Below are 19,340 nucleotides of genomic sequence, written 5' to 3'. Positions count from 1 at the left end.
CGCCACCGGTCCGACGAAGAAGACGAGTTTCGGACCGCCGGGTTTGAGGGCTTTTCCAGCTGGGACCCTTTTGTCAGTCTGACGTGGCGGGCGCGCCCGAATGCCAGTGGCGGTGCCAGAAATATTGTCTTGTGTAGTCAATATGAAGTTGTGTAGTCAAATATATGAATTTACACAAATTTATTCCAATATTTCTACACCTATAAGCTAGTTTCACCAAAAAGCTTGGTAGTCAATTGGCTACCCAGCTTGTACGTGGCTTTGCCACTGCCAAATGCCTCTATATTCGCCTCATATTTGGACTGGATATGGCGGGTGCCGGTCAGGCCGAGCGTTTGAGGACTGTTTAAGAGGTCCGACTGTAGATGCTCTCAAACATCCGGACCGAGCGGCACCCCTCAAATCCATCTCAAATCCGAGGACGATTTGAGGCTGCCCGCTCGCCGGACGCTGCCGCCGCGCGGGCGCCACGGGAGTGCTTGCCGCAGCCTCGCTGGCGTCACGGGCAAGCTGGCCACAGTCTGGCGGGTGTGTTGGCCGGCGGCCGCAGCCTCGCGGGCGTGGCGGGCAAGCTGGCCGCAGCCGCGCGGGCGCACGGACGTGCTGGCCGTTCGCCACACCGGGGCCGGAGCTCGCGCACCAACATCCCGCATGGCCTGTTGCGTGCTCAGAGCTCGCTTGCATGCGCAGCCGGAGCCGCGCGCGTGCCCGGACCTCCAGCGCTGGCCGCCGCACGCGTGCATGCCCGACGTGCTAGCCGTCGAGTGGGTGCCCGGCGTGCTAGCCGCCGCATGCACACCCGCGTTCATGCGCAGCAGCAGCCGCATGCATGCACCCTGAGGCGATAGCGTGCGTGCTTGCTTTGGCTGCTAGCCGCCTTGTGTGTGCCCGCGTGCGTGCGTACTGGCTGCCGCAGCCGCCGTGCTCATGCCCGTTTGATTGCGTACTAGCCGCAGCGCTGGCCTGCGTGCCGTTGGCTTCCGCGTGCCGCCTACTCGCCGATGAACATGCACACAACCTGTTCGATAAAATGTTGCATCCAGGGAGAGAGAGAAAGTGAGGGCTGAAAATGAGGGCTCCGGTTGTTTTGGAGAGAGAAAATGAGAGTCAAAACACACGCGCCTGCGGGCATTTGAGGGACCGAATTAGGTGGACATGGTTGTAGATGCTCTAAAGCGACTGTAGTACATCATACCTTATTAGAAAGAGAAAAAAATCTTCGTCACGCATGTCTATGAGAAGCGACTCCAACGTACAACTTACATGGCATCCACACATCGTCGCCGCGAGGGACGCCTTCAAGCGACATCATCGTCGACACGACATTGCAACGTCATTTCATCGTCAAGGTCTTCATCAACATGGTCTTCACCAACATCTTCATCAACACACTGACACCGCCTCGTTCACAAAATGGACACCTAGCGTTCTCTGATGGACTTTTCTGCAAGACGCGACCTCGTCGACCGCGTCATCCACGACAACACGACTGCATCGACATGACGTCACTATAGTGGCAACCCCTAACATGGCCACACGGTTCTGGCAAAACCGACGTGTGCTCAATGAGTTTCCTTTGGTCCTGGTAAAACTGGTGGACTCATCGCCGACGGCACCCTCTGACATCCGCAAGGTGCATCGTCCACAACTGCAACTCTGTCATCTACAACATAGCGCTTTGTTTTTGCGCCTTCGGCTTTGTGCGGCTTCATCATCCACGACGACTACATCATCGACCATGACTACCTCGACCATGACTACATCATGATTGGCTACATCGACATCGACATCGACATACAGGGCCAGGTCTACCGTTACTCATTAACAACAACTCCAGTCAACAGCGTCCGCGTCGTCACTAGCATCCACGCCACCCTCGTCGTGACTGCGGGAGGGAATAGAGGAGATACAAGAAAGGCACCAGAAGGGGATGCAGTCACCGCACCTAGGTGCCAACCATCAAAGACGCAATGATGAAGGCGAAGCGAAGAGCACGACGGAGGCGCAGGGCTAAGAATTTAGTCGCAATCGTCCACTTCACTCTTGCTACGACTGAGGGGGAATGGTAGAAGTATAAATGTGTAGAGATAAAGAGTAGAGATAGGATAGTTTAAATATACTATAACTTGACTTGTACTCCAAGTCTCACCCCATAATGTACTATATACTAGAAGAACGCCCGTGCGTTGCAACGGGGCCACATTAACTTTAAGAGTTCAATATTAATCATGTTAATAATATATTTAATATTCTCATACATATCAAGTGACACTGGCGACCTTTTTTGTCAATTTAGCAACGGGCTCAGTTGCAACGGGCTCTTTATACATATCAGACAACTCGCTACTACTTAAACTACAACTATGGCTACCAATATTTTTTTGTCAATTTAGGTCAGCAATAGTGCCTGGCTTAATAGACTGCTTTGCATTCACCCCCTCAGAAGACAGAGAGAACCAACTCAACATGTCAGAAGATTAACAGAAATTTCATTTGTATGGCATGAACATGTAGCAGAAGCACCAACACATAGATCAGCAGAGAGCAGAGCACAACATGCACACACTCGGGCCATCTATATCATACACACACAGCAACGCACACACGCATCACGCTGGCATACACATACAGAAAAGTAGGCACACACGCATCATGCGCATTGGCCGGTGCGACGCACGCAGAGCAAGTACGTACGCACGGAGAGCAAGCTAGCAAGTACGCACGCGTCCAACCCCGCCGCTGCATGCGCTGGCATAAGGTGAGACAGCAAGGGAGACTGCACATTGAAGCTGTCCATGCAAGGCTGGAGGTGCTGGGCCGGCGACGGCGGTGTCGGGACGGCGCTTGATTCGTTCCCGGTGGCGTGGAGCTTGGGGCGGCAACGCGGCAATAGCTAGTGCTCGGGGATGGGGGTTTGGGGCGGGGGCAGTCGACCCGATGGCTGGCGAAGTTAACGGGCTCGGGCGGTTGGAAATTCGGTGGGTGGCGGCGGCACAACGCGAGAATGGGACAGGCGGAAAACCTGGCGGGCATTCAACTACCAATACCCACGCCTTTTTTAGGGGAATTGCTTGTGAAAATAACGTGCGATGATGACTTAGCGAGCGGATCCCCTTAAAAAAGACATAGCGAGCAGATTCCCTTAAAAACTGGTGAATGGATACGATTGATGACGTTGATAAATAGTGGTGAATGTTGGCCTAATTTACTATCATCATGCATGAAAACGAATCATCAAGAAAAAGAATACTTCCTATTACTACACTCATAGGAAGCTTCCTAATCTCTGCTACCAACAGTTTCTCTGCCCAAACAAGGAAGGAAAGTTATGGACGTGATTCGGAGGAAACAACGTTATAAGATTAATTAATTTAGATTTGATCTTTAGAGATTGATTGTGATTGATTCTTTACATAAAGACATTACTAAAATAATTTGCGTCAGTATGGAAAGTTCTGATCCGAGTTTTTTTCGTTGTGTGAGAGGGTGAAGTGAAAATAAACCGATGAAGTGGGGGAGGCGACGAAAAAATCTACGACGGTTAACCTACGAAAAACCGAACGAAAGTGGTGGACGAAAAAAAACCTGAAGCGAGACTACCAACTGCTCCATTGGAGTAGAGATATATCCCTACGAGGGTCAGATTAATAAAAACAACAGAAATAGTCATCCAACAATTTCCACAGCTCCCAACGCGTATGTGGTAGTGGGCCGGAAGCCCACAAAGCCCCTTTGATTTGCGGAAAAATGGACAATTGGACTGGTCGGCGGACCAATGGGGTGCCGTATTGAATGACAAATTGTGTCCGAATCGCTCGGGCCAGATGATTGCAGGCGGTTTTAGGGTTCGCGTTGGAGATGCCTTAAGCTTTGTTCGTGATGGAGTAGCCAGTTTGAAAACCGTCTTGCGTGTGAAGTCTATTAACTAGATGGGCATGTGTATAAATTGCACTTGACACCAACAAGATGGAGGAGAGATGAAACAACTTGAAGGCTAAGCTCTAATCTGAACTGGAGTTATCACACGTACTTGTTAAATGTCGTAAGACTCAGAACAAAGTGTGTTACAAATCAAGATTGATCTTATGAAGGAAACGTTGAAATAATGAGCTACAACTAGGTAGTACAATATTTCGTACTGCCTCTTTGGTTCACATGAAAAATGCAGGAATATGAAATTTCCTGATGATGATAGTGTTATTCACGCCTTTGGTTCAAAGAATTAATGGGGAAAAGGGAAAATAGAGGGAATTTTCCTATTCCTATAATGGTATTATTCATGCATTTGATTCAAATAACTGAGGCAAAGAAAATTCGAGGGAATTTTCCTTTGATCTCAATTTCAAAGGAAAAGACATGAATTCTCACATCAATTTGTTGCTCAACTTTAATTTCCTATGCATGAAGAATGAGATTAAGATCTTTAGTGGCATAATAAAATTCTAACAATATATTTTATGGGAGTTGACTTTATTTAAGCATTTGTATTGGCATTATTGTGTAGCAAACACCTAGATTGACATAACTTGTATGTTTACTAATCTTATGTTTTCCACATGCATTTTTATTTTATCTATGTGTTGTTACTATTTCTGCGTTTTCAAAATCCTGCGAACCGAACATCCCTTATTTGTTGGAATTGTGAACCGAACATTGCTTGATGATGGACGTTAGGTGACTGGCGTCGGGCCATCAGCGGTTCAGTTGGTGGCTGGCATCGGCGGACAGCGTTGTAGCGGGAGAGAAGGAGGACGTCGTCTCAGCCTATGGAGAAGTGGAGTCGTGTGCAGGAGGCGTCGTCGTCGAGTCACATCGGTTGTTGGGTAGGATGAGGACCAGCGTCGGTAGAGTCACCACTCACCAGCAGTCCAACACATCGGGTGAGATAGAGACGATGGCAAGCGACCTAGCGTCGTCGTAATGCAGATGTGGACTGTCGGCGAACCGCGGTGTCGACATGGGGTGGGGTGGCGACGGTGGCGGGGCGTGCCGGCGTGGGGTGGGGTGACGGCGGGGGCAGCTATGCTAGGGCAGGGAGGCGGCCATGTGCAGCGGGGGATTTGGGGTCACGCGAGTCCTCGAGGGGAGAGGGGGGCGTGGTTTTGTTTGGGAGGGTGGGGGAGGGGAATTTTGGGCTAGGCCTTCTCTCTCTGTGCAGGATATTTGCTGGGTTGGCAACTTATTTCGGGCTATTCGGATACAATGGTCTTTTACTCGAATTAACTTCGGGCGATATGGTGTTCTGGTTATGCGGGTTTCGTTTTTTTGAGTATCGGGTTTTATGCGCGGCGTGAACCTAATCGGACGGCTGGCTGGGGCCCGACCGGCCCAAACTTGGGCCGGCCGGCCGGCCCCTAGTAGTGGCCTTTTTGAAACCGGGCATCGCACCATCCAGGCAGAACCTGAGCGAAACGCACTCACACCGTCACACCCCTCTCCGCCTCCGCCTCCGCCTCCGCCGCGCTAGGGTTTTGTCTCCACCTAACCACACTCACAGCCGCCTCCGCCTCCGCCTCCGCCGCATTTCGGCCGCGCTCTCGCCTCCTCGCCAAAATCGCCTCCCCGCATCACCTGTTCCTTCTTCCTCCCTCCTTCGCCCTCTCATCATCATGCTCTGCCTCGGGAGCGGCGGCGGAGACCGGAGCCAGGCGTACGGCGGCGGGCGGGGGGCGCCGACGGGAGGACGCCGAGGCGGGCGGAAGCGCACCGCCTTCGTGCGGCCGTCGGCATCACCGTGGCCTCACACGGGCGCGGACCAGCATGGGGTCGTCTTCCCCCGGCCCGCGCCGATTTGGCCGCCCCTGGCGTACCCCTGCGGGCCTGCATTCCCCGCGCCCTCACCGGCCCGCCCACCCCCCGCTTCCGCAACACCAACTCCGGTGCCGTCGTCCGCGACTATCGGTAAGGACCTCGAGGAGAGACCGTTCCCCTTCGTCTTGCCTGCGGCGGAGAAGGCGCCCGCGGTCGCGCCGGTTTCCAGGAAGCAGCTCGCCCGACCTGCCCGTCTCGGGGCCGGAACCGTCGCGATGATCCGCCCGAATCGCAGGCGCCGGGCGGGAGGGCGCGGCGCGCCCACCGGCTTCCCGTCGGCACCGCCATGGCCTCACGAGGGCGTGCACCAGCACGGCATCGTCTTATCCGGGACCGCCGCGACGATGTGCGCGAACCACCGGCGCCGGGCGAGAGGACGCGGAGGTGGCCGCGTGCCCACCGACTTCCTGTGGCCGCCTCCAGGCGAGTCGGCACCGCCGTGGACACACGAGGGCGCGTGCCAGCATGGTGTCGTCTTCACCGGGCCCGCGCTGACTCCGTCGGCCCGGGCGTACGCCTACGCGCCCTCTTCTACGCCCTCGCCAGCGGTCACGTCGTCGCAAGCGGGCCTGCCCGCGGCGGAGAAGACGCCCAAGGTTGACACCGCGCTGGTCTCCAACAAGGGCCCTGCCCACCTCTCGCGTCCCGGGGCCAGGAACGTCGGCGCGAACCGCTTGCTCATCAACGTCGGCTACAACATTTTACCCTGCTATGTAAGCTACCTCCCGAAACCATCACACCCATTAATCTGTTATCACTGCATACTCTACTTGTATTGTTCAGGTCTGATGCTTCCTGGACCTGGAGAATTTCTTGCTATTAATTTCTGCCCTCTGCGCTCAATCATCTACTAGGACGACTGTGATACTGTTGTTTTAGCAATTTCTCCCGTTTTCATTTCACTGCTTCGTTGTTACCATGCGATCTGTTGTTTTGTCAGCGCGTTAATTTTGGGGTCTTCGATGATGGATCTCTCTAGTTATCATGTACAGGGGAGTTTCGTTAGAGCGAAACAGAAAGCAGTAGACAATGGCATCATTTCGTTTTGGTTCGTGTGAATTAAGCGGTTTTGTTGCTGTTTGATTGGATAGTAGTGGTATTCGTCGGCCTACACACGATGTATTTTTTTTTTGTCGCAGCATTAATGTCATGCAATTTTATGGGGTGTCAAGTTTTGGAACTTGCTTGCTCCACAGCCTGGTGGCTACCAACTTAGGGAGGAGAGTAGCTTAGCTAGCTAGAAGCACATAAGTTTCCACGGCGTCACTGCTACGCTAGGAATTGGGAGCAACTGAGGTTTGTGATGCAGATTTTGAGCTATGAATTGGGTCAGCAGCTATGCTGCTGTCATCCTAACCGAGATTTAGAACAATGCTCAGCTTAGTTATCTTTGTACCTCCCACATTTCTTTGGAGAAGCTTGAGCTGTGATTTGGTCAATATCTGCTGCTCAAGTGCTAACCGGAAGAAATGGATGTGGGTCAATGATTTTAGATGTGCAATGGGTAGCAGCTTTGAGAACCTAGTCACAACTACCTACAGCAGGAAATAGTATGGTTTGATTATTAGAAAGTTGAGCCACACGTCGCAAAGTATATCTTCTCCATCATGGTTCTTGTTAGCATTTCAAATACTGTACTTGCAGAACTTACATCTCAATATTGGGTGAATAGACTGATCTAAAGCAATGCATTCAATCAAAAACATTTTCAGGCCCCATGGCCCAAGATCACTCAAGCAGATGTCAGGAAATATATGATTGTGTTTATTAAGGTCGACAGAGATGGAGATGAGAAGATTACTCGTGAAGAGGCAAGGAATTTGTTTTTAAGTTGGCAGTTGCCAAGAGGTAGTGATTCTCTCTTCCATGTATACTTACCATATTTCCTTCCAGATACTGTGAATGATGGCCTGCGTGCTCTTTTTGTGTGCCTGTGAACTTGGTACATTGCAGTAATTTAAGCAAATAACTAGGTGGTAGTTATATGCAGGGTGCAACATGCAAAAAAGTAAATCTGTTTATGTAAGTTCAAATTCAAATTTTAGTTCGAAAAGGCATCCTGCTTTTGCAGTTATTGCTCTTTACTTTTTTTGGCCATGAAAATTGCCTTTTAGATGACTAGTTATTTTGTTACATTTTTCATTAGTTTGTCTGCATTCCAAATTCAGTGGCTGCTGGTGCCATGCTACTGGGGGTCATGTTACTGCTCGTTATCATTAGACCTCTTTTTGCATGTACCTATACCTACAAATATGCATTTATTTTATTAACTTGCTCAGTTATTTTATTTTGCTAGATGCAATTTAAATTGACATATTTGATCATGTTTTATCCTGTCATCAGTATCCTATTGTTTCTCGATAGTCAAAGATGCGTTCTTATGTTTGCCTGCGATTGTATTATTGGAGTTTAGTGCCTCAGAGGGCTACCACAATCTTGTACTCCCTCCGTCCCAAAATAAGTGACTCAACTTTGTACTAGAGCTAGTATATACAAAGTTGAGTCACTTATTTTGGGACGGAGGGAGTATATTGTTAGTTATTTCTATTTGCTACGTTTGGTACGGTTGATGAACAAACTGCATCAGATAAATACTGTCTGTGTTTGTTAGCTTGTTTTCCCACTGAAATTTACCTCTGATGCCCAATTCTCTCTGGACAGTGGTTCTTTTTGTTCCCTGCCAATAAGTTTCTAAAATTCTGCCCCTCTCCACTTGTAGATATCTTAAGGAAGGTGTGGGATTTATCCGACCAGGATAAGGATGGGATGCTGTCCTTCAAGGAATTTTGTTTTGCTGTGTACTTAATGGAGAGGTTCCGAGAGCAGCGACCACTTCCTGATGTATTACCAGATGGTATTTGGGCGGAGGGAATTTCACTACCCTCTACTGGCCAGTTTGCAGAAAACCCTAGTGGCCTGGCTCCCCATCCAAGTGCTGGTACTTATCTAAGGAAGCTGTTCTGTTCATTCTTTTGAGCACTAATAATGAGAAAACCCCTTGTCACTGATCTGGTTTTGTTGCATACTTGCTGTAGGGGTTACAAGTAGAGCAATGCAAGGACCACATCCTGAAATGCCTCCTTCATCTGTGAAGCGACAACATCGAAGGCCTCTTCATTTTGATGATGACACTACGCAAACTGAACCACAAAAACCTAAGGTCCCAGCATTGGAGAAACATTTGGTTGTCCAGCTTAGCAAAGAGGAACCAAATGCACTTGAAGCGAAGTTCAAGGAAGCTTCAGATGCCGATAAAAAGGTATTTACTCATCATGCTTAATTAATGAAAATATTTTTGGAGTTTTCACATTTAAAATACTAGAAAAACAAAAGTAAATCCAAATTTGTTCTGATTTGGCTCTCAGCAACTTGGTTCTTGTTCAATATTTTCCATTCCATAGTTCACGAGAAATTAAACTTCTGTAGAATAGGGAGCATCTTTTTTCTCGAACAGCTCAAGCATCACATACTTTTTGAATCTTATCATGGTAGTCTATGTTTTTAAGGCGACGCCTTACCGCCTTAGGGAGGGGGGGAGGGGGGGGGGGGGGGCGCTTTGACGCCTAGGCGGGCGCTTTGGATGCCTAGGCGCCCAAAGCGGAGGGGGAGCGCTTCGACGCCTAGGCGTCGCCTTAGGGACGCTTTAAAAACATAGATGGTAGTACAGGTAATAACTAATATGTTAAACCAGAATATATATATGAACACTATAGTAATTAAATCATGCTCGGGTAAGTGTTTCACAGGTTTGAATTCATATTCTCATAGAATCATGGAAATGGTGATGCCATTAGATTTCTAGCTAAATTATCGTGGGGCAAAAATGCAATGTGGATTTGCAACATCATACATGCATTTAGGCTGTCCTGATGTGTAACATGAACATGTTTTAAATCTTTATCAAGGTTCATTGGCAAAGGAAATACTGGATTCCAGGGATAAGACTGATTACCATCGCACCAAGATGCAGGAGCTGCTATGTACTCTATAGCAATATGCCATTATGCCTTGCTATGTAAATGCAAACATATATTCTGAGTGCAAGAATTAGGTCCATCCATATTGAGAAGCATAACTATTTGTATGTTTAGGAATCTTAGCGAGGTCTTTGTTGATTCAATTCTACTTGCATTTCTCATCCTACTCGTTTAGCTGTTGGTACAACATTTCCATTAAATGATGTGATGTTTTACAACTATAAGCTGCAGCGTACTGTTCTATACCAATTGGACATATTCATCTCTATCACTTAGCTACAATACTTGACACCTAATATCAGCTATTCAGATTTGCAAATTGTATGTGTTCATGTGATCATGTCTGACTTGATTTCTTTATTTTGCCCTAGATTCTCTACAAGAGTAGGTGTGACAACAGGTTTAACGAAGTCTCAGAAAGTATGTCTGCTGATAAGTGTAAGGTAATGTTTTCTGTAATCTTGATTAAGAAAATGAGCTATGATATTCATTCTTCTGCCCTTTCGGGTAATTTCTGAAAGTGTGTACTGAAGCAAAAAGATAACTACAATGGTGTACTGTACTTCTGTACTGTTGTATATTGTGATGCATTGACTGAATTCTTTGGAATGTTACTTCAACATGCACTTCTCTACGCTTTTGAATGGATCTGTGAAATGCTTTGAGTAGCTAGGTTTGTTTCACTTTGCTATGCTTCTGAATGCATTATGGTGCAAATGCAGTGAATCGAAGTATTTGAGTATGTTTGTTTAACATAGCTGTACAATTCAGAGGGCCAATTGTCTTTAATCTGTGTACTAAATCTAGAACAACTTGTCACTTTTGTTTTCATACATAAGGATGTTGAAATGTGTTGATTGCACTGAAATGTTATTTATCTTTGCTTTGGCTGTAGGTTTCTACTAACACAGCGTCAAAATCAAGGCCTGTAGACATGCAAGAGGTTCAGTCAATTACCAACAACCATTGCTACACGTAATCCTCTCTCTCTCTCTCTCTCTCTCTCTCTCTGAGTGTGTATATGTTCTTTATTGTGTCATAATTCTTAACATGGTTTAACTCTAATTCATATCTTAACTCCTACAATTCCCAACAGCAGCCAGCCTGTTAGAGAGGTGACAATATCGTCATCATCATCCTCTAACAGGATGATTGGGATCTCAAAAATTCAGGTCGGTGTTGATTTACCTTTTCTGTTTGGGTTGCATATTTTGATTACAAGTACTTCACTCATATTACTATCAATTAAATTATAGGTTATTTTCCGCATTGGAAATTTCCGCTCGTTCCCGATGCAATTTGAAGACAACTGTACAATTGAACAGATCGTGTATGCGGCTTTTCAAAAACAGAACGTCAAAATATCTGATGCAGTTATCTGATTCAATAATCGCAATGCATACCTTGAAGATAAACTGTGTTTTCTGAACCGGAACAATGCTAAAGAATGTAGTGTTTATATCGGTCCTCGGCTGCGAGGTGGTCAACCACCTTCAAGGTACTATACAAATTCTTAACTTGTTTACTTCAATTACATAGATTTTATTTTAGTACTGCAGCTCTAAATGATAATGTGGGATATTAAGGATACAAATTCTTGACTTTGTTTACTTAAGTTCCATAGATCTTATATTGGTACTGCAACTCAAATTTCAGTTCACTTTCGCTGCAGCTCAATTCCTCCAACTACTATGTCATTTGAACGATATATGTCCACGTTGGGTGATGAGTTGTTTGACGTGGTGACTTTCCCCCAAGATCCTGCTCTATACTTCGTTGGTATGGATCAGTACTTCATCTCTTTAGGGTTAAAAGCTATTAAGATTGTTAAAATGTTCTTTGGCCTGTTGGAGACCTATCATGAAAAACAAGAGTGCCTTTTATACTTCACATTAGCGGATCTTGAGTATGATACTACTTCAAATAAGCTAATGTTCAGAAATCCAGTGCGTACAGCCGCATTTCATCCTAGTCGCTACTACCAGAATATGTCAAATGCTGGTACAGTTTTATCATCCATATTGAAGTTCGATGAAATGAGAGTCCTTGCTGGCCATTCTGGCATATATCTACCGGCTGGGACTGCAATTGACAACACCACACTTCCCAAGCTACCACCGTTGGTTGAACTTCTGATACATGATTTACAAACTCGTGTGAGAGTATTGCCGAATGTAAGCATCAACAAGCGGAAAAGAGCATACTTTTGCAACCATGTAGCTGTGATGACTCCAGCTGAGCGCCTTTCCTTTTGGCTGACGGGTGAATTACATTTTGAGTACATTGGTGGTGAGCATACTTTAAATACCTATATTGGTCAAAAGTATGTTCCTAACTGGACCACTGCAGCAAAACGGTCAACTGCACTCAAAGCAGTATATTCATGGCGTTCATACGTCAAAACCTCATTAGGGTCTCAATGGTCGTTTGGACGTAATTGGCTATCCCATGCTCCGTCGAAACTAACTCTGAAGGTAACTTCAAACCAGTGCTGACTATATAAATGTGTAGCGTAACTAACATGCGTCAATATTAACTAACAGTTTTCATCTTCTTTTATTCCTCTCAGTTTACAGAAAAGCAGTCTGAGGCGTATCTGAATATTACGTTCAAGTGGTTGCTGTACTATGTTATCCTTAAACATACATTTCGAGGAGCATCGATTCGTTGGAACAGTAGTCCCCTGCCACCGGCGCAGCCACTGCCCATGCCGCAAATTTTGGCCCCGGCACCTTTTGGTCCTCCTCCAAGACCACTGACGCTCTCAAACCATTTTACGGTTGATCAGCTACTTAATACGAGTGGTATGTAGTTGTTTCCTTATGCTAATGTGGTGCTGGCTAAAAGCGCTTAAGGTTTCCTAACTAATGATGACCATTCTTTTCATTTGTAGGATCTCTTTAGAACCGGTGGAATACTGGAATGATTTTGCAAGCATTGACTGCAGCTACTTGGTTATTCTTTTTAACTTGTGGGATACTGAGTTACACACAAGTATTTTTGCCATCATCGTTTGTAGGGATCTCTTTAGAACTGTGGAATGCTGTGTTGCACGTTTGAGCATATTGTAACTGATCCATCCTCTTTTTCTTTTAACTTTGTAACTGATCCATCCTACATTGGAGCACCGAAACATTGTAATAAAAAGTTGAATTGATTGAACCCTGTCTCTTAGCTTCTCTGCACATGTGTTCGGTTGATATTTTATTATTTCTAGGCTTTTCTAGGAGTGGCAAAAGTTCTTGGTTCTGTAGCCACAATTTCATGAAGTTTCAGATTTTTCCCTTTTATTTTTATATATACTTTTAACAGAAGTTTAGTACATGTTTCATTTGATTTCAAAATAAAATTTGTTGGCGTCATTTAGTTAAATTTCAGAAATTCAGGTTCATACAGTTGGAGGTTTTTCTTATCATAAATGTTTATCAGCCGGCTTGATGGCTGTTGGATGCCGAAGTGTAGTCATTGGATCTTTTTCTAGAACTGGATGAATGCTTGCCCCGGGATAAACTTGTGAAACTTATTACACAACATACTTATTATTGAGATGAATGATAGTGAAGAATGTTATGCACATGTAGAAGTGGTACCTCAAGTCAATGTTCAGTGATTTCTTCTTGGCATTCCTTTGCAACGTGTTGTTATTGACAGGCCATATCGGTAATGAAGGTTATATCTGAAGCTGGCAAATCTACACAATTCTTCTTTGTATCACCCAGGAACATTTGGATAGATGTCATAAAAACAAGACAAATGCTGCAAGCAATTTTGCAATGGAAAAAAGGCGAAGCCTGCATACCTGATTTATATCCATAGTATTTTTTATGAGTGATTCATATCCACATTTTCTTTTCTTTTATGCGAATCCTTAAGGCATTATACTGTCATTTGGCTTGCAGCTTGATAATCACCGGTCTAGAATGCAAATAATCTACCAATAGGAGGACATTTGCCAAGTGATGGCGAATCAAATTTAACCTGTCTTGTTGTACCACGACTTAATAAGAGAAATGTGGTCATGAGGGTGACCAAAGTAATCCTATCTCACCCGGGGTTAACTGTGTATCTATACAAAGACAAATAGTTTTTTTTTTGAGGAGTTACAAAGGCAAATAGTTGTATTATTCAATCTTGGCCGGCCCGTTTCCCCTTTTTTGTTGTTATATTTCTATTTTCTTTTTCTGTTCCTTTCTCTTTCTCTTTTATATTATTTTTTCCTTCTTTATTTACATTTTTTCTGTGAATTAAAAATTTACGGAAACATTCAGAATTTTATTTTTTGTTCAAATATTAAAAAAACGTCAGAATTCAAAAAAAATGTTCCTGCTTTGAAAAATGTTTGATTTTTTTTAAAAAAATCCTGTTTCTAAATTACCTCAACATTAAAAAAATGTTTTACTCTTTTGTTAAAAATGTTTGTGTTTTTAAAAAATTCTTCAATTTTTTTTGTAAAACTTACATTTATAAAATGTTCCATATTTTAAAATATCACTTTTAGTGAAATGTTCGCAAATCCAAAATAATATTTGCGTCTAAGAAAACATTTTCTGTAATTGTTTTGAATGTCCCCCCTTAAAAAATAAAAAAATAAAAAATATTTGTGTTTTTATAAAATTTTCATGTTTCCGAAATATTATTTGTGAATTTTAAAAACTTTTAATGTTTCTAATTTTGTTTGTGTTTTTTCCAAAAATACTGGAATTTTCAAAAACAAATGTACGCATTTTTTTTGAAAACTATACGGGATTTAAAAAATTCTTCGCGTTTCCAAGAATATTCGCCAGTTCATTTTTTTAAATTTTCAAAAAATAAAAATATATTTCTAATCTGACGCTATAGTATTTTCTTAAGTATTTGCGATGGCAATTGGTTAGCGATGCGTGCTCGTTCTATGCTGGTTAACTATAAATGAAAGAAATTGTGGGTTTGATAGTTCAGATCGCCATTTGAGTGTTCAGTTTGTTGTTCTTTAAGCTTGCCAATTTTCATCACTTGTCTTGGAAAATTGTCAACTTATCCCATGGGAAAAGCATCAGCATTAAATTTCATTAATTCCAATTTAAAATAATAGAAAATGGTAGCATTTAATAAAGTGAAGTGGCAACATGTAACTATGGATGACAACGGATGCCGATCATATGCTGGAATGTTAGAGGACTGAAAATGCCACCCGCGATCTGTGAGGTAGCCGACGTCAATCGACTAGTGATTCTATCCCTTGAGGAAACCAAGATCAATATCTGGTCGGCGACCATATATAGCTAGGGAGGCAGGAGGCAGGCGACTGAGGGAGTGCATGGTGCTACCGGCGATTGGCACGTGCGGCGTTGCGACAATCTTCTCGGACGCAAATGTGGCTTCCCTCTCCATGGAGTCTGACAGTCTGTAGCTAGGTTCTCCATCGCAGCCAAGGTCCACCTGATCCAAACCAGCACGTCCTTCTAGCTAACTAGTACTCCCTCATTTCCAAATTACTCGTTGAACTAAAACCACGACGAGTAATTTGGAACGGAGGGAGTGAGCCGACGACACGCTCAAGGACGATTTCCTTGCTGAGCTTCCCTCCATTGCGCCACCCAGAGGAGAAGCGTGGTTGATTAATGGGGACTTCAACTTCATTTACAAAGCCAAGGGCACATTTCCGCTTCGGTAAACCCTCTCCAACACAAAGATGGCTAAAATTGTTCCATACCCCTTCATAACGGAGGGCACGATGGGCATAATTAGGAAAAGAGGCCGCCCGCCCACGGTCCCGCCCGAAATCGTGTATGTATACGAATACGGTTTTTTCCCGGTCCGGTCGTCCCGCCAGCCTGCACCCGTCGTCTCGACACGCCCCCACCCCCACCATCCCCCACGACCCGAGTCAAACCGCATGCTGATTACGCTGTGGAGATGCATGCATGCATGCCGCGGTTATCGCCTCGGCCGCCGCACATCGCCTACCTCCCCCCCTGCTGCCGCCTGCCGCGTTGCCCTCTGATACGTCTCCAACGTATCTATAATTTTTGATTGCTCCATGCTATGTTATCTACTGTTTTAGGCAATATTGGGCTTTATTATCCACTTTTATATTATTTTTGGGACTAACCTATTAACCGGAGTCCCAGCCCAGATTTGCTGTTTTATGCCTATTTCAGTGTTTCGAAGAAAAGGAATATCAAACGGAGTCAAAACGGAACGAAATCAACTGGAGAAGTTATTTTTGAAAGGAAACCTACCGTATAGACTTGGACCCTACGTCAGAAGATGAAGGAGGTGCTCACGAAGGTAGGGGGCACGCCCCCTGCCTCGTGGCCCCCCCCTTCGGTCCACCGACGTACTTCTTTCACCCATATATACCGACGTACCCTAAAACTTCCAGAACATAAGATAGATCGGGAGTTCCGCCGCCGCAAGCTTCAGATGCAGCAACAAGTAAAGCAAGGCCAACTTCAACAATATGCCGATGCTTACGTTCTACGGAACCATTCTATTGATGGGCATGTGGAGAGGAGACATAATGGGAGATTCCTATTTGTTGGAAAAAATAGTCTAATTTTTCATACTCACCACCCCAATCAGATTGTATAGCAATAATCTTACTATTAAATTGGCGTTCAACAAGAGCTTGAAAGTTGTGAAAGACTTGAATAACATCAGATCTTTTCTTGAGAAGATAAATCCAAGTATATTTGCTATAATCATCAATAAAACTAACATAATAGGTATGTCTCCCAACAGAGGAGGGAGCAGGACCCCATACGTCAGAAAAAATGAGTTCCAAAGGTTTGACAGAAACAATAGTGGAAACGGGATATGGTAATTGATGACTTTTAGCTCTCTGACATGAATCACAAATAGTGTCTAAACTATGCTCACCAACAGCCGGGAGCTTATTTTTACTAAGAACTTGATGAACAATAGAAAAAGCAGGGTGGCCTAAACGATGATGCCATCTATCTAAGGAAAGTTTGATGACACCGAGCACTTGTTTATTGAGTCTCCTAAACTTCGGAATCAACGGTAGAGTCCATCCACGCATGTACCTCGATAAATTATTCTCCTCGTGGCTTGATCCTTGATCAAAAAGAAGAATGGGTGAAACTCTAGAAATACATGATTGTCAAGAGCAATACGATGAGCAGAAAGGAGACTTTTTGAAGTACTAGGAACATGAAGAACATTATTTAGATGAATGTCTTTATGTGGGGTTTTAATAACTGAATGACCAACATGACTTATCTCCATACCTGTCCCATCGGCGTTATGGATTTGATCATGGGCATGGTATCTCTCATGCATGGTGATCTTCTCAAGTTCACCTATTATGTGTTCTGTGGCACCCGTGTCGGCGTACCAGTTTGTGTCAACTCCGTAGGAAGTGTCAATGGCAGCTGCTACCTTCTTCTTCCTGGAGTTATCCTCTGCATAGCGCCACTTGCAATCTTTTGCAATGTGTTTAGGTTTCTTATAGATTTGACAAATAACATCACCACCACCACAATTTTGATAGTTGTTGTTGTAGCCTCCATTGTAGCCGTAGTTGTTGTAGCCTCCATGGCCATTGTCATGACTGCCACCATAGCCTGCGTTCTGGCCACGGTAGCCATTGCCGCCTCCTTGGTGAGGGTGACCCATCCCATAGCCGCCGGATTGCCCACCACCACCGTAACTGTTGGGGTCGTGGTAGCCGCCACCTCCTTGGCCAGGATATCTGCTGCCCTGGCTAGGGTAGGTGCCACCGCTGCTGCTGTTGTCCTTGCGCGATCGCCCCTTGGAAAAGCCGCCACCACCACCGCGGCCGCGTCCAGCCAGGTTGGCTGAAGACTTGAAGCCGCCAGCACCACTGCCATGAAAAAGTTCAACACGCTGGTCGAAGTTGCTCACCATAGAGAAGAGATCGTCGACGGAGGCTTGATCGGTGCGAACCTCCAGGGCCGAAATAATAGGTTGATAGTCCATATCTAGGCCGGCGATGATGAAGGAGAGTAGCTGCCCATCGGTGATGGGTTCTCCGGCCATGGCGAGCTCGTCCGCAAGGGACCTCATGTGGCCAAAGTAGGTGGTCGCAGATTGATTTCCCTTCTGTGCGTTCGTCAGATTGAGACGAAGATTGTTGATGCGAGACCTTGACGTAGAAGCAAACATGCTGGTCAAGGCTGTCTAGATCGCATGTGATCTCTCATGCGAAGCAACCTGAATCAACACCTCTTTTGAGAGATTGTTGAGCAGGTAGGCGAGCACCTGCCGGTCCTCCCTTACCCAGACCGTGTACTCAGGGTTGACGATGATCTAATCCTTGCCTGCAGAGTCTTTGGTGGTGATTGTTTTGGAAGGTTCAGGGGAGGATTTGTCTAGGTAGCCATACATGCCCGCAGCTCGAATCTGCGATAGCACTTGGGCGCGCCATAGGATGAAGTTTGTTCTAGTAAGTTTCTCCGAGACTTGGGAGTTGAGGGAGAAGGTTGATGCAGAGCTTGAGGAGGATGCCATGGCAGGAGGTTGAGGGAGGTAGCTAGATGTGATGGAAGGGAAGGGCTCTGTATACCATGTAAAAACTATGATGAAGCGTCTCAACCCTCCAGAGGAGAGCCCGCGGGATTATATTGATGACCGAGAAAGAGAGATCCTCTCGTACGTACGTTACAGAGTCGGTTTACTGAAGACAGACATAATTGATTTACAGAAGAAGAGATAGAAACTTAAAAGGACTCCAACTCTATCTATCTCTATGACTTGTAGATGAAGAGAAGAGAGGGGCACACGTTACCATCTAACGTGCATAGATATTACAATGTTTAACACACTGCAGTAAGTTTTGTTCCCAGAAGCACTGGGCTACATGTATGAACAAATAATTTAAAAGACAGACACCTTAGCACATCCAAAAATACTTTTCACTGGCTCCTTGTTTATCATTGGGAGCCAAAGGGGGAACGACACCCTGAAATGCCCGGGAAATAACCCTGCTAGACCATCAAAACTTATCATCAGGGTTTGCCTTTCATGTTCAGCAGAGAAGAAACAAAAGCACAAGTAATGAGAGAAAAAACTTACAGATATTCATGCCGCAGTATACTGCATTTAGCAGATGGGAAGGTTAAAACTAACTGTCTGTCCTTCTCGCACTAGCCACAAAAATGTACTGATTCTATCAGAACTAACAAAAATGATGCATGTATCACGATGCAAGTCGCCCAAAAACAATTCCCCAGAATACCAGAGCTAACCACTTGTTTGACAAAAGTCCGCGGAGTAGAAATGAAACACAATGAGTTTAAGCACTTCATAAGCAGTCTAACAAACCAACGAACACACCATCTGTTTTAAATCTCCATGATCTCGATGTAAAGAAACATACTTCCTGTTGCAGTCTGCGCGGTCAGACAAGTCGACGGTTGAAATCTGCCATGCCAACTGTGCAGCTGCGGCTGTCAGAAGAGGGTAGTAGGGCCATGCTATTGAACATGTTTTAAGTAAGCAGTCAATATATATTATATAAAAACAATGTAATTTTCATAGAACATGACATTCTTATAACGAGGAGAACATGGTATTGAGAATCAAAGA

The 19,340-nt window shown here is 45.1% G+C and overlaps 2 protein-coding genes across 2 annotated transcripts; one reads left to right on the top strand and one right to left on the bottom strand.

Annotated features, from left to right (window-relative positions):
• Window positions 1-1,528: 1,528 nt before the first annotated feature.
• Window positions 1,529-13,095, top strand: LOC123115264 (uncharacterized). Its single transcript, XM_044536466.1, has 13 exons — window positions 1,529-1,585; window positions 1,675-1,949; window positions 5,396-6,524; window positions 7,524-7,659; window positions 8,531-8,749; window positions 8,847-9,070; window positions 10,160-10,231; window positions 10,684-10,763; window positions 10,885-10,960; window positions 11,045-11,286; window positions 11,461-12,262; window positions 12,358-12,592; window positions 12,682-13,095. The coding sequence occupies exons 1-10, from the start codon at window positions 1,529-1,531 to the stop codon at window positions 11,168-11,170; spliced, it is 2,394 nt and encodes a 797-aa protein (XP_044392401.1). The 3' UTR covers window positions 11,171-11,286; window positions 11,461-12,262; window positions 12,358-12,592; window positions 12,682-13,095.
• LOC123115263 (uncharacterized) lies at window positions 12,816-18,730 on the bottom strand. Its single transcript, XM_044536465.1, has 3 exons — window positions 17,021-18,730; window positions 16,534-16,847; window positions 12,816-12,902 (listed from the first exon to the last, which is right to left on the bottom strand). Exons 1-3 carry the CDS (start codon window positions 17,916-17,918, stop codon window positions 12,816-12,818), a joined length of 1,299 nt encoding a protein of 432 aa, XP_044392400.1. The 5' UTR covers window positions 17,919-18,730.
• Window positions 18,731-19,340: the final 610 nt, after the last annotated feature.

Source organism: Triticum aestivum, chromosome 5B (genome assembly GCF_018294505.1).
Source record: "Triticum aestivum cultivar Chinese Spring chromosome 5B, IWGSC CS RefSeq v2.1, whole genome shotgun sequence".
Classification (NCBI taxonomy): domain Eukaryota; kingdom Viridiplantae; phylum Streptophyta; class Magnoliopsida; order Poales; family Poaceae; genus Triticum; species Triticum aestivum.
This window is presented reverse-complemented; position numbering and strand designations above follow the sequence as displayed.

Coding starts and splice junctions, on each gene's coding strand:
- LOC123115264 (XM_044536466.1), top strand. CDS start 1,529: ATGGCCACACGGTTCTGGCAAAACCGACGTGTGCTCAATGAGTTTCCT. Junction 9,071..10,159: donor CTTCAGATGCCGATAAAAAG/GTATTTACTCAT, acceptor ATTTTGCCCTAG/ATTCTCTACAAGAGTAGGTG. Junction 10,232..10,683: donor TGTCTGCTGATAAGTGTAAG/GTAATGTTTTCT, acceptor CTTTGGCTGTAG/GTTTCTACTAACACAGCGTC.
- LOC123115263 (XM_044536465.1), bottom strand. CDS start 17,918: ATGTTTGCTTCTACGTCAAGGTCTCGCATCAACAATCTTCGTCTCAAT. Junction 16,848..17,020: donor CCATAACGCCGATGGGACAG/GTATGGAGATAA, acceptor TTTTTGATCAAG/GATCAAGCCACGAGGAGAAT. Junction 12,903..16,533: donor TGGAACTCATTTTTTCTGAC/GTATGGGGTCCT, acceptor GCTCCAATGTAG/GATGGATCAGTTACAAAGTT.